Source organism: Seriola dumerili, unplaced genomic scaffold, assembly GCF_002260705.1.
Source record: "Seriola dumerili isolate Sdu_G_001 unplaced genomic scaffold, Sdu_1.0 BDQW01000016.1, whole genome shotgun sequence".
In the NCBI taxonomy this organism is placed as follows: Eukaryota; Metazoa; Chordata; class Actinopteri; order Carangiformes; family Carangidae; genus Seriola; species Seriola dumerili.
Window position 1 is genome coordinate 2399763 of NW_019174271.1, and position 14858 is coordinate 2414620.

At 40.5% G+C, this 14858-nt stretch overlaps 1 protein-coding gene across 1 annotated transcript in view; it reads left to right on the top strand.

Annotated features, from left to right (window-relative positions):
- The window catches only part of LOC111225999 (glutamate receptor ionotropic, kainate 2-like), a 356655-nt gene that overhangs the window by 153169 nt on the left and 188628 nt on the right, over positions 1-14858 (top strand). Inside the window, exon 11 of the mRNA XM_022751076.1 lies at positions 4637-4690. Within this exon, the coding sequence (XP_022606797.1) occupies positions 4637-4690 (54 nt within the window). The remainder of the gene's footprint in view (positions 1-4636; positions 4691-14858) is intronic.

Sequence of the window (14858 nt, forward strand, 5' to 3'; positions counted from 1 at the left end):
GACTGGTAGGGGAAAACTGTGGTTAAATATTCCTTTGGAATGCTGTATATTTAGGGTTCACTCACTGAACAAAAGTTCATCATTTTGTGCAAATCAATAACATAAAAGTTATTGCTGAAAGTGGATTCAGTGGTTAGGAAAACATTTCATTTCTGATGCCAAGGACATCAGAAATCAGTTTTAAAAAGACTGCTACATTAATGGAACATGATACCATGCTCAAAGGTTGCAGCATTGTTTGTGTGTTGAGGGTAGAGCCTGTTAGCCCTGGTATTATAGCACAGTATAATAATTAACATATAATTAGATTGTTATTTGCTCTAACATAACCCGAATGGTTTGGATGCTAAGAAACATATACCTTATTTGGACACATATTTTATGTTGCTTTGGAGAAGCAACACAGGTTGGATTTATGCTAACATTTGCGGCTTTCATGGATACATAAATGGAATCCTGAAGAAATCTAAAGTCTGACAGGCCTGCTGTGTAAAGGTTGCTAAGGTGTGACTGGACAATCACTGTTGGGGGGCAGGGTTTAGCGAGCGGTCACTTCTGTCTGAACACACCTGTAGAATTGAGCATTACTTCAGAAATGTACAGAAATAAGAGGAGGAAGGACAGAAACTGGAGGTGAGAATAACAGAGCTGGAGTTCTGGTGAGTTCTGAGATCAGTCAGAGGCTGAGCTGTCACACAAACACGTGTATGTTGCTAGCTAGCTTCTAGCTAACATCTGTACAGTCGACACATCGTGTGTTTGGTGTGAATAAGGATAGACTTCACGAGCAGTCTAGCAAATAACACTTGAACATTCGCTTCAGAGTAGTTCTGAACCTTTAGAGTTCTGTTGTTTAACTTTTGTCAGAGCAACGTACCTACAGTAGATCATGATGAGTGTGGCCCCAGTTAGGAGAGCCGACGGGCCAAGCGGCAGAGCTATGTGTTGCTATGCAAGGGGCACCCAGAAAAAAACGTGTTTTAGAGACATTTTTGCAACTGCTGAACTACCGTTATCCTACGCACAAGCGCACTTGTATTACACCACAGCCACAGGTCAGGTAATTGAATCAGAAAGAGGCATAATACAGTGTGCTCTTCAGGTGCGCTTGTGCGTAGGAATACAGTAGTTCAGTGGTTAAAAAAATGTAGTGCAAAAGGAAAGTGATGTTTTCACAAAAAGATAAACCGCTGAAAATATTCTACATGAAGCTACATTTAAACAGATACTGGATTGTTTCGGTGAGCCTTTTTAAAAGTGTCTAAAACCAGTTTTTTCTCAGTGGCCCCGTGCACAGCAACACATCACTCTGCCACTCTATCAGTGCATGGGTCGGCTTTCCTACCTGGGACCGCCCTCATCATAATCTGCTGTAGGTAATGTGTTGACTATATTTGACTACCTCACACAACCCCGAGTCAAAAAGCCCAAGCTATCCCTTTAAGTTTTCCTCTCTTCTCTGGCTGTCATTGTGAGTGACCAAAAACCTGTTTCCCAACATTTCATTTGTCTCTACTTTCAGACAGACTCAATCACAGTCTTTATAATGTATCATTTCAATGTTGCCCACTGTATGTTCACTTACATATGGTTTTGAAGAGAGTATTTCCGTTTTTTTTAGGCTTGGGTAGACAGACCTATTGTGTCACCAAGAAGCACAGATTTTATAAATGTTTTACTTGTAAAATTTATGTGAATACAGTGAAAGGAGAATTTGCTTTGAGTTGTGTCTGTATGCACCTTTAAGTGCTACAACAGAAGCAGTAAGTGCTTTTTCTGTCTTGTGGGTAGCTTTGATGGATGTTTTGAAATCTAATAGCTATTATAACTGAACAGTATGTGTTTCTCTATTGATTTGTTTTCACTGAAATCAAAAATTGGGAATATAGATAGCCCACAGAATCTCTGAAAGGTTTGTGGCACTCATCTGTCATCTCGAGATCCAGGAAATGGCACCATGTGAATCACCACTGAGTGGGCTGGTCCTCAGACGGAAGGCTGTAGTCTCTGAAGGTTTCCCACCTGATGCCAGCAGCCATTATCCCTTCCTGCCTGTTTAATCATCCTCTGCACACAGTCCTAATCTGTGATTCATATTGGTTTAGTGAGTCTCAGCACGGCAGGTGGGACTCTGGTGCCACTATATAGCTACATACAGGTGGAATGTGGTGGCACACAGCCTGCACACACACACACACATACACAGTCTGGATGATAATACGGAGCGAGGTGATTCTACTTTAGAATCTCATCTCAGAGGTGCATTTTTAGAGACAGATTGCCTTGGTAATGGTGCAAATGAGTACATATTCCTGTCAGCGAACTTACTAGAGTCGCTTCAGAAGAGGAGTGGCAATTGCAGACAGATGACAAAAAGTCTGACTCATACTGAACATGAACAAGGCAGAACTCAGATTTTCATGTAAAACTTTTTCATCAAATCAACCTAAAATAGAAAATGGAGCTGCAACAGCAGAATGCTGTTTCCCCATTGCAATCAAGATTCCCTCTCTGTGTCCAGACTCACTTCTGGTATTCATATGACTCTGGTGTCTCTGTTGACACATTTTAAACAGCAGTGACCACCAGATATATAGTCCTTTGTTTTACTGATGCCACTGCTGTGTCAGACTTGCAAAGCAAATGTTTGATTGTCCATCCAGTCATACTTTGCCACTTAAAGTCTCCCCAGCCGTGTGGTCTAACTCTCTCTGAGGGATACAATGGTGTGATATATAATCCCTCCAGCGTGTTATGGGTCTTCTTGTCCATTACCTCCACAGGGAAGTTTCCAGGGAACACCCTTAATGTGAAGGAACAGCGGTGAGGGCTCCTTACCCCATATATCTGAGGGTGACCAGAACTCATTGAGGTTGATCTCATGCTTTTGATCTACCTGAAGCTCATGACTGTAGGTGAAAGCTGGAATATAGATTGAGTGGTAAATTAAGAGTCTCTGGTTCAGTAATGACATGTATGTAATGTAAAACACTATTTGCCTGTCAGTCTTATTCTCCATCTTACTATCACTCTTGTCAGGTTGGGTATTGAACTTAAATACTTTTTGTACTGACTGTAGCATTTTGTATCAAAAAGTGGCATCAGGTCTGTTGAGATTCATTATTTGCCTTAGCTTTGCTTTGATCAAATGTTTCCTGACTTTAATCAGATTTGATCTTTTCTAAGGCTTGTGCTTAGAGAACTTCTAGGACTGTAGAAGCTTTGCTGTTTTTATTAAATAAAGGAGCGTACAAGTATTTCTCAGAGTAAGTGTTACAACCCAGCTCGCAATTGTGGAAAAGGGAAGCAACATAACCAGTTGGAATTGGGGAAGCAAAATTTATTGGGTAGCAAGGAGGGTAAACAAAGGTAATCAAAGAGGGGAACAGGACAAGTGGATGCTGCTTAAATCAAAAACAAACAACAGAAAGAGGGCTTAAACTGAGATGAGAATTTTATACTCTAAACTAAAAATAAAATGACAAACAAAGACCTTTTTGCACTCTCAAAAAACAAGCAAAAACCGTAGCAAGCAGCACTCCAATTCCTAGTGTCACCAACAAGCTGAAGTCTGTGTGTGATGCGCAATCAATTCAGAGTACAACTAACATCTAGTCCAGTTCCCTTCAACACAAACAACTATCTCAATTCACAAAAACTAGTCACAACATTTACAAAGCACATGAGGTCTAACCCCCCCCCCCCCTCCCCCCCCGGTAATCTCAGCCGGTCATGAAGCAGGGCCCACCAAGCCTTCTCCGCATAGCAGGGTGCTGGGCTGGCTGTGGCCGTAACAGTAAGGTATTGAAAGAATGGTGGTGGATATTATTATTCATATGTTCAATTCATATGTTAAATCAATGACAGTATAAACAAATTTGAAAACATGTCTAGTGAACCCAGTTCCAGTGTGGTTTGTGGCTGTAGGGAACATCCATGATACCATCAGACTTGGATGTGCTGACGCATGTTTTTGTTCTTGATTAGTTAATCATCAAGTAACCCTGTCCCAAGACAGTAATGTTGAAATCTGTTAAACCATATCTTATGTTCTTTTATTTCCAATAACAGCTGCTTGCTCTATTTCTTGGTTGGCTGTGCCAATAGACCCTGTTACAAACAGAGCCTGCACTGGAAGCCTCATATTACACACCATGTTTGTGTAATGTTTGTCACATGTCACTTGTGGGTTTTTTCAAATAAACAGCTGCTTCAAAACAACAACAACAACTCCACCATGGACCTTGTGACTGCAGGGCGTCTTCCTTATACATGTTTCTGACAATGATCCAGATGTCCCATGTCTACAAATCATGCATTACTCTGTCTGTTTCCCTACATATGCCAAATATATAATAAGACTGCGCTCTATCTCCTGCTTTATTTGGCTGTTTTTCTTTTGGGTGGGTGTTTGTTTCTTAAGTCTGAGCCTGTGGCTGCAGAAGTGTAGCAGAATATATGCCTCTTCACATTACATGGTAATACAGCCACACAGACAGCCACACAAACAGACAAATGCATTTGTATGTGCATGTGTGCAAAATATGACAAAATATTGTATCTGCCTCCCTATTCATTTATAAATCTCTCCCTATCCCAATCTCTCTCTGCCTCTTTCTGTCACCTTCTTTCTTAGGCTCTCGCCATGGGGATGATGACAGAGTATTATCACTATATCTTCACCACACTGGTAAGTAGAAAAAGAGGCTGTGCTGCACAGTTGCTTTGTCATCAGGTCTACCTCACTGTTCCATATCCTCATATCTCTCAAGTTTTGTTGCATGCCCAAAAATGAGATGACACTGCTCTCAATCTTCATTTTCAGAGCTGTTCACTTTATATTTATTTCTGTGGATCATTCATTTTCCCCTTTATTGTGTTCTTCAGAGCCAGAGAAAAAAACAGCATAATACTTTATTATGTCAAGACAACTTTTCTTTTGTTTCATTGTTCTTGTCTCCCTCCTCCTCCTCTTAATCTCAGTGTTCTTCATCTTCCTCCTCGTTGTTCTTGTCCCAGTCTTGTTTTTCCTTTTCCTTTTCTTCTTCCTCTTTTTGCTCTTGTTCAGATCTTCTTCCTCTCCCTCTTCCTCTTCTCCCTTCATATTTTGTCTACTATATAGATGTTTTAAAAGAGCTGGATATGAGTCAACCTTCCTGCAAATTTGTCCAAGTGGCCAACTGCGGAACTACAACAAAAAATTCCACCGCGGCCAAAAAGCATTACGTTAAATAGAGTGCGTTTATGTTGTGCTTTTATGCAAAGTGCTTTACAGTTTGACTCTCATTCACCCCGTCAAACACATACTCATACACCAATGGTGGCAAGCATCCATCCATCCATTCATCCATCCATCCATCCATCCATCCATCCATTCCATTCCTTAGCTATACCCACTCATCCTTAAAGGCCACAGCAGGGGCGGAGCCAATCCCAGATCACATTATGCGAGAGGCAGATCATTCACAGGGCTGAACACATGGAGACAGACAACCACTCACGCTCTATGTGAAAATTAGAGTTGCCATTTAACCTACATGTCTTTGGACTGAGGGAGGGAGCCCACACAGATGTGGGGAGAGCATACTAACAACACATCAGGAGGCCCCAGCAGGTTCAAAACCAGAGCCTTCTAACTGTGAGTGTTAACCACTGTAAAAACGTTGACGGGAAACCTCAGCTATTGTATTATGGTTTTATACGGTTTTTGATATGAAACTATTTTCATCACCTCAGCATAAAGTGTCTGGGCTGAGCAGGACCAAGCAGGCGAGGCTATAGGGAAAGACACTCGAGTGAGTATGTGCAGTGGGGTTTATATAACACAGCAGTCCTTTCATTCAGCTCTGTTTAGTTTTGACAAAGTAGTTGTAGTTTGTAAAAGAATAAATGGATTTCATCTTTAATCTCATCCAAATCACATACTGTAACAAACAGAACTTGTTCTCTTCAGAGAGACCAGCCACCTCGCCTGTTCATGTAGATAATGGTAATTTACCTCCAGTGAACACAGATCTTTGACTTTTAATTAAACTCTCTTTTGAGAAAGTCTTTACTCTGTAAAGTCATATATGTCATATGGATTTGCATCCACATACCATCTTTATCTTTCTTCGTACATTAGGAACAATTTGCGCTGAGCATCAATAATATTATTGTGTGAGATTTCACTTCACTGCTCCAGGTATGTCCATGCACAACAGCTCAGGTAAAGATCTCTCTTGAGTCACTATTATGTATATACAGTATATATCTGTAGTATTAACGCCATATTTTAGAATTTACTCTCGCTGAAATGGGGCACCAGTCCTCTGGGAGGACAACAATGAATTACTTCATTGCCAAATTTATCAATCTCATATCTGAAGCCATGACTTCTTGATTCAATGGATTTCCAGTCTCTACATCAAAAGAAAACAACAGGACAACAACTGGGTGTAAATAAAGGAGTTTATTAACTAAACTACTATCTACAGAGTAAATGCAAGGTGTAATAATCATAAAGATGAAAATAATAATGAAATGAGCAGTGTGATGAGTTGGCAATGGTGGGAGAGAATATGTTATGGCTATACACTATGGCTATACAGCTAATGATGCTACATCTACGAATTAGGTTTGATGATTAAATATTACTATATTTCGACATCAACCCAGTCATGAGCAGAGTGTTAAGACCGGCCTACTACCGGCCTTGCTGTAGCTGGAGACCCTCGGCTGGAACCCAGGTGGCTGTGTAATAATCATAAAGATGAAAATAATAATGAAATGAGCAGTGTGATGAGTTGGCAATGGTGGGAGAGAATATGTTATGGCTATACACTATGGCTATACAGCTAATGATGCTACATCTACGAATTAGGTTTGATGATTAAATATTACTATATTTCGACATCAACCCAGTCATGAGCAGAGTGTTAAGACTGGCCTACTGTGAGTTGCGCTGTAGCTGGAGACCCTCGGCTGGAACCCAGGTGGGTGTGGTTGCCGTGGTAACCCCGGAGCTGCAGGATCTAGGTGGATTCTCCTGGAGGCCGTGTCCCGTTATCACGATGACAGATTCTGCCGGTGTCTCAGCGGTTCAGCTCTGGTGGAGTTTGCCAGGAGACTTTCTGTCTCGGGCACTCTTGATTTCTGGTAGGGTTCTCTGCATGTGGTCGTGCAGAGGTGTTATCTGCTGTGCAAAGTGCAAAAATGACTAAGAGCCATGAGTTTGTGGCTAGCAGCTTAGAGCTAGGAGTTTCCATGGCTACAGAGCCGGGCTTTGAGTCGGGACTCTGAGCTTTGAGCAAAGATCTCAGCTTCTAGTTTCTGCATCGTTTTCTAGCTTCAGCTTTTCAGCCTCTAGCTTTTAGCTTCGTTTCTCGCTTCTCGCATCTTCTTCCTTCTTAGCATCTTTAACTTTTCCTTCTTCCAACTTTTCTGAACATGTGTGAATTGATCACGACTGTTTTATCCCCTGGGGGCTGGCGCATGTTTCAGGGGCGTCACCCGTCGTCTCCTGTGTTTCCACTTGGAGAAGAGAGTAATTTTCCACTGAACTTTGGAATAATTTAAATCTAGAGTTTACTTATAAATTTGCACATCCGTCTTCCACCATGACCACAAAACATTAAGTGAAATAACATAGAAAACTACTCACACTAATAATGGCAGAGAGGAGTAATAGGAGGGTTGATTTCATATTACATCCTTCAAACCTGGAATTAATCATGATACAAGTGGTTAACTGATCAAACAACAATATAAACATTTCCTAAAGCTAATAGTCTATAAATGTGGATTACACAGCAGTTCTTTGACTGTAATAATAATAATATGGACATGCTGGATGTCATGTAGTGTGTGTTACCTTGTGTGAAGGATGCTGACAGTATGGTCACATGAAGGACATTGTCTTAAAATCTACATGTTACATTTCAAACATTCTATGGGATAGAAGTTTGGGATTAAACTATTGCATAGGAACATCTCATGAGTTACAGAACAGCTAGATATTTAATTTTACATTCTTCCTTAGATCTGTGTCTGTGAAGAGAGTTCTGCTGGTCACTACCCAGGATTGGAATGTGGGTTGTAGTTTATGACTCTTATCTAGAGAGGGACAGAGGAAGGGAGGTTGGTGTGTGTGTTCATGCATGGCACAGAGAGGCCAGGATTCACACCTTAGTGTTAATCAGTCCTTTTGTTGTTACTTGTCCTATACAAGAAACAATCAAATATCATTAGACAGAGTCTTATTGTTACAAACTGGAGATTTTGCCTATATTCTCCAGTTGCCTGGTGTCCATTGGTTGATCCTCTGGAGCTGTTTGTGGAAGAGGGGTCCTTTGTCTCTGTTTCCTATCAGTTTGATAGTTTGATGGTGGGAAGAGTCACAAAGTGTCAATTTTGGATCCATAACTCTGCATGTCCTTACAATGAACTTCCTTAATGGCTTGTGACTGATGCCAGGCCAGGTATGTACGCTACATATCTGATGTTTGGAGTTTCCCATCCCATATCCACAATGTAACACTGTAAGAATAACTAGCAGTGGTCAGCTCCCCATTTCAGTCACATGACCATTGTCCTGGGTGAGCAACCTTCACTGGAATGAATGTTCACCACCTTGGGGTTTGCTTTCATGGTCTTTCTTTTCTCCCTCCTGTGTATCTCCCTCCACCTTTACCTGTTCTTCTACTTTCTTATCCTTCTGCCTCTTCCTGTTCTGGTGCTGCCTCCTGTTATTAATATTACTTTTATTACTATTGTTACTTTATCACAATGGTGACAGCCAGTTTGAAATCGGTAAATTAAGGTTCATCCACAGAGTGATAGCTGACTTAACAGCATTAAAGTGAAAACATCAGTATTTATTTTGGGCTGCAGAGAGATGAGACAGTAGAAAGTGTCACTATTTTTCACCTAAATGTGAAAGGCTGGATTCAGAGTCCGTATCTCTTCTGATATTATGTGGCTGTACAAGACACCTTGAACTTGCTGTCAGTCCATGTTCCAGGTCAAACATTTGACTCAGATCAGACTATTATGAAGCTTCATCCCACTCTCATTCTGAAGAGGCCGCTTGTGTTGCCTGGGATAAAAACACTGTTTCCCTCTGTCTGTTCTACCTCTCCCCTGTCCTTTACTTTTTAAATGTCAGGTCCTTTTGAAAATTTAATTCTTCAGGTTCAGGTTCAGCTATCTATGCTTTTCATGACAGTGGTTGAAAGGGATAATTTTCATTTTGAAATGTAACATCTAAATGCGCATACTTCCTCTGTGCAGCCATTCAGTGCGGTATAATTTAGGTGAGATAATTAAAAACCTCTGGTATTTTCATGATGAAGTAAAGTACAAATACGAATGAATAAGGCAAGAGAGGAAGGAACAGACAGAGGGGTGTCTTGTCATTCCCCACTGTTATGTTTGGCAGACAGAGTCCAGTGCTGACAGCCTAATTCTCCCAGCAGAGTGAACAACCCAGCCATACTGAGGCCACATATGGTAGCCATTTCCTGCCAGATTCCTCTTTTCTCTTCACTTAGCTTACCTCGTGTTGTTGTCGTGTTTTACTAATGCTATATGGAAGTTTTGATCAGTACCACAGTGTGTTAATCATGGGCTGATACTGGCCTTACATGAACGATTTCATAAGGTTGATCACGCTCATCATCACCTAAATCGGACTTTGGATACTGCCTTCTATTTAATGTTTTTTTTTAGTTTATTTATTTATTTGATAGGGACAATACATTATAACATAGTTTCAAAACAGGGCATGAAACTAAGAGTTTATAGCTGTTGCTAATTCTTGACTCCTGTCCCTAGAAGGGCTTTTACAGGTAATAGCAAAAACAACACAAAACAGACAACACAATTGATAATATTAGGGCTGGGTTAAAAAAATCAAATCTCCGGATAAAATCAATCTTCATTTGAATAATCTAATAATGATTCATAAAACCTGAGATGAATCTTTTAATATGCTTCTTTTACACTGTCCTGTGGATGTGTGAAGCTGTCACAATGACATCTGGTCAGGTGGGCGTAGGTGTAGAAACTGCTGGAGCCACTGGAACGATGCTCCGCCACTTTTTTTCTTCAAGTGATGAAATAAAATATCCATAGTTCGCAGAATAAGGTTGAAATGTATATTCATTTTTGAGAGCTTGAAGATCCGATCATCACGTGTATCATGTAGAGAGCTGATACAAACAAATGAAATGGTTAAAGTTAGTCATTCAGTCATTTCAGATTTAAAAACTATGTGGACAGTGATGAGCTGGACTAAAGCGAGGCTATACGTGAGACGTGAAGAAGAAGCTGTGTGTGCCTGTTCATACAAACTGTAGCCAGTGCGCTGCGGTAGTTAACAACGCAAATTACATCTATTATTTCTTGAGATGCATGTCTAAACTATAGGTCATGTTAAACAGAAACTGCATTAATGTAACTGCTTTGAGTCCATTCATAATGTAAACATTAATGTTTTTAACAATGCACCAGGTTAGAGGAACAATTTACAGCTTTAGTTCTCTGAGAATATCATTCTTATCCAAGAAAAACCGATGTTCTAACTGAAATATCTCTGACTGAATCGGGAATCGAATCAAGAAATCAGTCGCAATACAGTTTAAAAACATCCACATACCATCCATAATGTACAAGGAGAGATCATTTCATTTACAAATTGAGATTTCACCTCACTGCTCCAGGTATGTCCATGCACAACAGCTCAGGTAAAGATCTCTCTTGAGTCACTATTATGTATATATATCTGATGTTTGGAGTTTCCCATCCCATATCCACAATGTAACACTGTAAGAATAACTAGCAGTGGTCAGCTCCCCATGTCAGTCAGTAACCGTTGTCCTGGGTGAGCAACTTTCACTGGAATGAATGTTCACCACCTTGGGGTTTGCTTTCATGGTCTTTCATTTCTCCCTCCTGTGTATCTCCCTTGCTTTTTTTTTTTTTTTTGCTATTTTGCTCCCTTGCTTTCATTTTGCTTTCTCCCTCCTCTCTTACCCCCCATCCAAGGAATGCTTTACATTTTAATTGAAATAACAATTTGCAGTTGTGGAATGTCTTGGTCTGAATACTAATTGTTGTGGATGGAGCCGTTGATTGGTCTCTAGGTGGTCCACTAGCTGCCACAACCTTCTCAAGTACCTTTGACAGGACAGGAAGAATAGAAAGGGGCCGATAGTTGCATGCCAGATCATTATCTCCTGCTTTGAAGACTGGTGCAGTGATTGCCTTTTTGCTGGTCCTAATTGATAAATTAATAAGATGAGATATAGGTTTCATCAATATAGATCTGTATTTCTAAATGAAACAAATAACCAAATTATGAATGTCTTTTGCCTTAGAATTTGATAATTTCTTAATAACCTTTTTGCTTCACCAGCTTCTTGGATATGAAAGCAGTCAAGTGATTCTGTGAATACTGTATTATTAGTTTTACTTGGAGAGTCAAAGTGTCATGTCAGTTTTTCTTCTGATTTTTATAAATTACATGTTAAATTCATGCACCACAGTGGCATTATCTGTAATGACTGTAATGAGGCTTTTGCTTTATGTAATTCCAGTGCTACTTTATTTCTTAGACTTTTGTAGATCAGATGATCAATATTAAGTTTAAAAGATAGTGAGGTTTTCAAAGCCAGATATAGTTTTTGGCTGGACTGCAACAGCGGAGCCAGCCCTATAATCACAAATGTCCCTGACTGACTGACTTCAGTGGAGTGCCAAGCGACAGTGTACTGAGCTCTGGTCTCTGGTCTCCGGTCTCCCGCTCGCTCGGGAACTGCAGGGGAGCGGAGGAGCGGCAAAACTCAGAGTAAACTACTGTCATTACATGTATCATTATTACTGAAGGAGGCAGAGGAATAACTAAGCATAAGACACTGCGCGCAGAGAGAGCAGGAGAGAGGTCATCGGTTACAAGGCTTTGTACTAATGACTATGACCAACTCTACATATCAAACAGAAGGAGTTATAAATAAAACTAACTAATAAAATCTAATAAAAGTCTGTGACGTTCTGGAGTTGAAGTAAATAAAGGTTAAACTATTTTGGATCCAGATGGCGGCTGTGCTCCGTGTATTAGAAGAAGAAAGAATTATCATCTGCTTTAAAGCACTCTCCCTTACAGCTCACCTGCTCAAATTCCTGCTTAGAGTTTAGTTTTTACTGCGGCAGGCGGGGTTCGAGTCTGGCCTGTGACGCTTTGGTGCACGTCATCTTCTTTCTCTCTCAATCCAATTTTTCCGTCTCTCTTTCTCACTATAACTGAAATAAAGGCAAAAACCTGGAAAAATAACTTGGAAAAAGGAAAGATAGTCTGTCTCTCCTCTCTGACTGTTTATAAGTAAAACCAGCTGAAATCACACCTCAGTCTTTCATCTATCCCTGTGGAGATTTTTCTCAGAGGGCTGCAGTTATCAAATCAGGATTTGACCATAGGCGGTCCAGCCACATACTCAGCTTGACCTGGTGTTGTTTCATAAGTTTACATATTTCGCTATTTAGCCATGATACAGTTGCCTTCTTTTATTTACATTTCATGTTTTTCGTATATTTTGCTGTTAATTTCACTATAGCAGTAGTCATGGAGTTACAACACACATCCAAGTCATCTATTTGTATGAGCTGATCCCAGCTGATATTCCCAAGGTCATGTTCAAATTGCACATTTTTGGATTTAGGGATGACCATCTTTAAACAGTCATTGTTGCTGCTACCAAAGTGCTTGAACATCCTTTAATCATCTGATGGAAATTGAACTTTGACATTTTATTCATCATTTTCAATTTTTGTTTATTGTTTTTATCCAAACAGATAATGTTGTAATCACCATATAATATTGTTTCTATGTGAGAATCAAACTTTTAGTTCATCATAAAAAGAATCACCATATGAAGGTGGGTTATATAAAAGAATAGAATCACGAGAAGAATCACATTTAGGGCGAAGCATTTAAGATGGGTGTTCAGTTCTGTTTCTCTGCATTTGTACTTCTCTTTCATATAAACCAACACTCCTCCACCCCTACCGATCACTCCATCCTTTCCAAAGCATGCATAACTAGGAATGTCTATCATATTTGCTGGCCCATTTCTGTGGAGCCAAGTTTCTGTTAGGCAAAGATAGTCCAGGTTTGAGTCCGTCAGCAGAGTATGAATCTGCGAATCTGGCTTCACAGTCTGGAAAAACAGATTTTGTTTTTGTTTCTGCGCTGGGCACACAGTTTTCCCTGGTTTAGGTCATCTTTGGCCAGAAAGGTCCATGAGAACACCAACAAAAGACAGTAACTATCCACAGCCTGTTTATAGGTGTGGATCTTTACACATGGCCTGTTGCACCCGTCTCTCTCCAGGATACCTCCTCTGTCCAACCCAGCCGGCTGCAAGACCTGTCTCCATCAGAGCCAAAATATAGTTGAGCTAAAGGATTCTAAAAAGGTTAAAAGGTTTCTGCCTTTTGTTGGTTCAAATCGTTTCTCAACCACAGAACACTCTGTTTCTATTAGTAGTGCCTCACCTTCCACTGCCTATTTTACCTGTGCTGTGCCACAAGAAATCATTTTTGTTATTTACTGACCTGGAGAAAGTCATCTATACTTTTATCTCTAGCCGTTTGAACTAATTCACTTCCCTTTACTGTACCAACCTGCCTTGTGTCAACAATCCAGGCTGGTGGTGGTAATGGTGCGAGGGATGTTAATGCCAACTACTAACTACTAGTACTAGCACCAAAAGTGCAAGATGCTATCAGCAGAGATGAGTCTTCAAGACATTCCTGAAGATAGAGAGTCACTCCTGCTTGGTCCAGAACAGTTTTGACTGAGAATGTCTTGTGTGCAGGGATGGTGATGCCAGACCACATTCCTTGGAGGAACACAGTGGCTGAGAAGGAGTATAAAGCTGAATGTTTGAGTTCAAGTAGATGGGTGCAGATCTAGAAGTCACACTGTAAGCAACCATTAGTAACTTGAATTTGATTTGGGTGGGGGGTGGGGGGCGGCATGGGTAGCCAGTGTAGGTCAATGAGCAGCAGAGTGACATGTGCCCTTTTAGTCTGATCAAAGACCAGACACACCGCCGCATTCTGATAAAGTTCTCTGGTTTGTCAGGGCTGGTATCAAACATGACCAGTCCCATCACAGCCTGTCATCTTTTGCCATGTTTAAGCCAATCTTTGCCCTACCAGTCATTCCTGAAATGTCTAATCATAACTTAAGATTAACCTTGATGAAGCCCTCACCCACACCAATGTAGCGGAACACAAAACAAACACATCTGAGGTGTGATGCATCTTTCCATCCATCCTTTCCATCTTTCATTTTTTTCATTTTCATCTTAAAGCCCCCAGACAGAAGAACATGAAAATCTAAACTCCAACCATGCCATGAACGTATTACTGTTTTTACTGTTTGAATGCATGTACTTGTATTCTTACTCCTGAGATTTTTTCGTCATTTGTAGTTAACTCCGCAAGTTGTATGTTTGTTAAACTCATATATTAATATTTCCACAACCATTAGAGAGAAACATTTGGCGTTTGGTCTCTTTAAAATCACCTGAACATCAGGATATTATTATTTAGGATCTTGCTTTAAAAATTAACATCATTAAACATGTCATATCTGGCCTCTACCGGACATTGTGCCCAGAGGGGGTGTAGGTATGACACTGACCCCTTGAGAGGGTGAGCCACCCACAGATGGCTAGGTGTCCTTCTGTACAACTTTCAAAGGAATTTCCTTTGCTAATGATGCTACAGGTGTCCCATTCTGTCTTCACGATGCTCTGCTAATTTCAACTTTCAACAATCTTCATCTTCACCTCCACTGCTGCATCATCACCTTC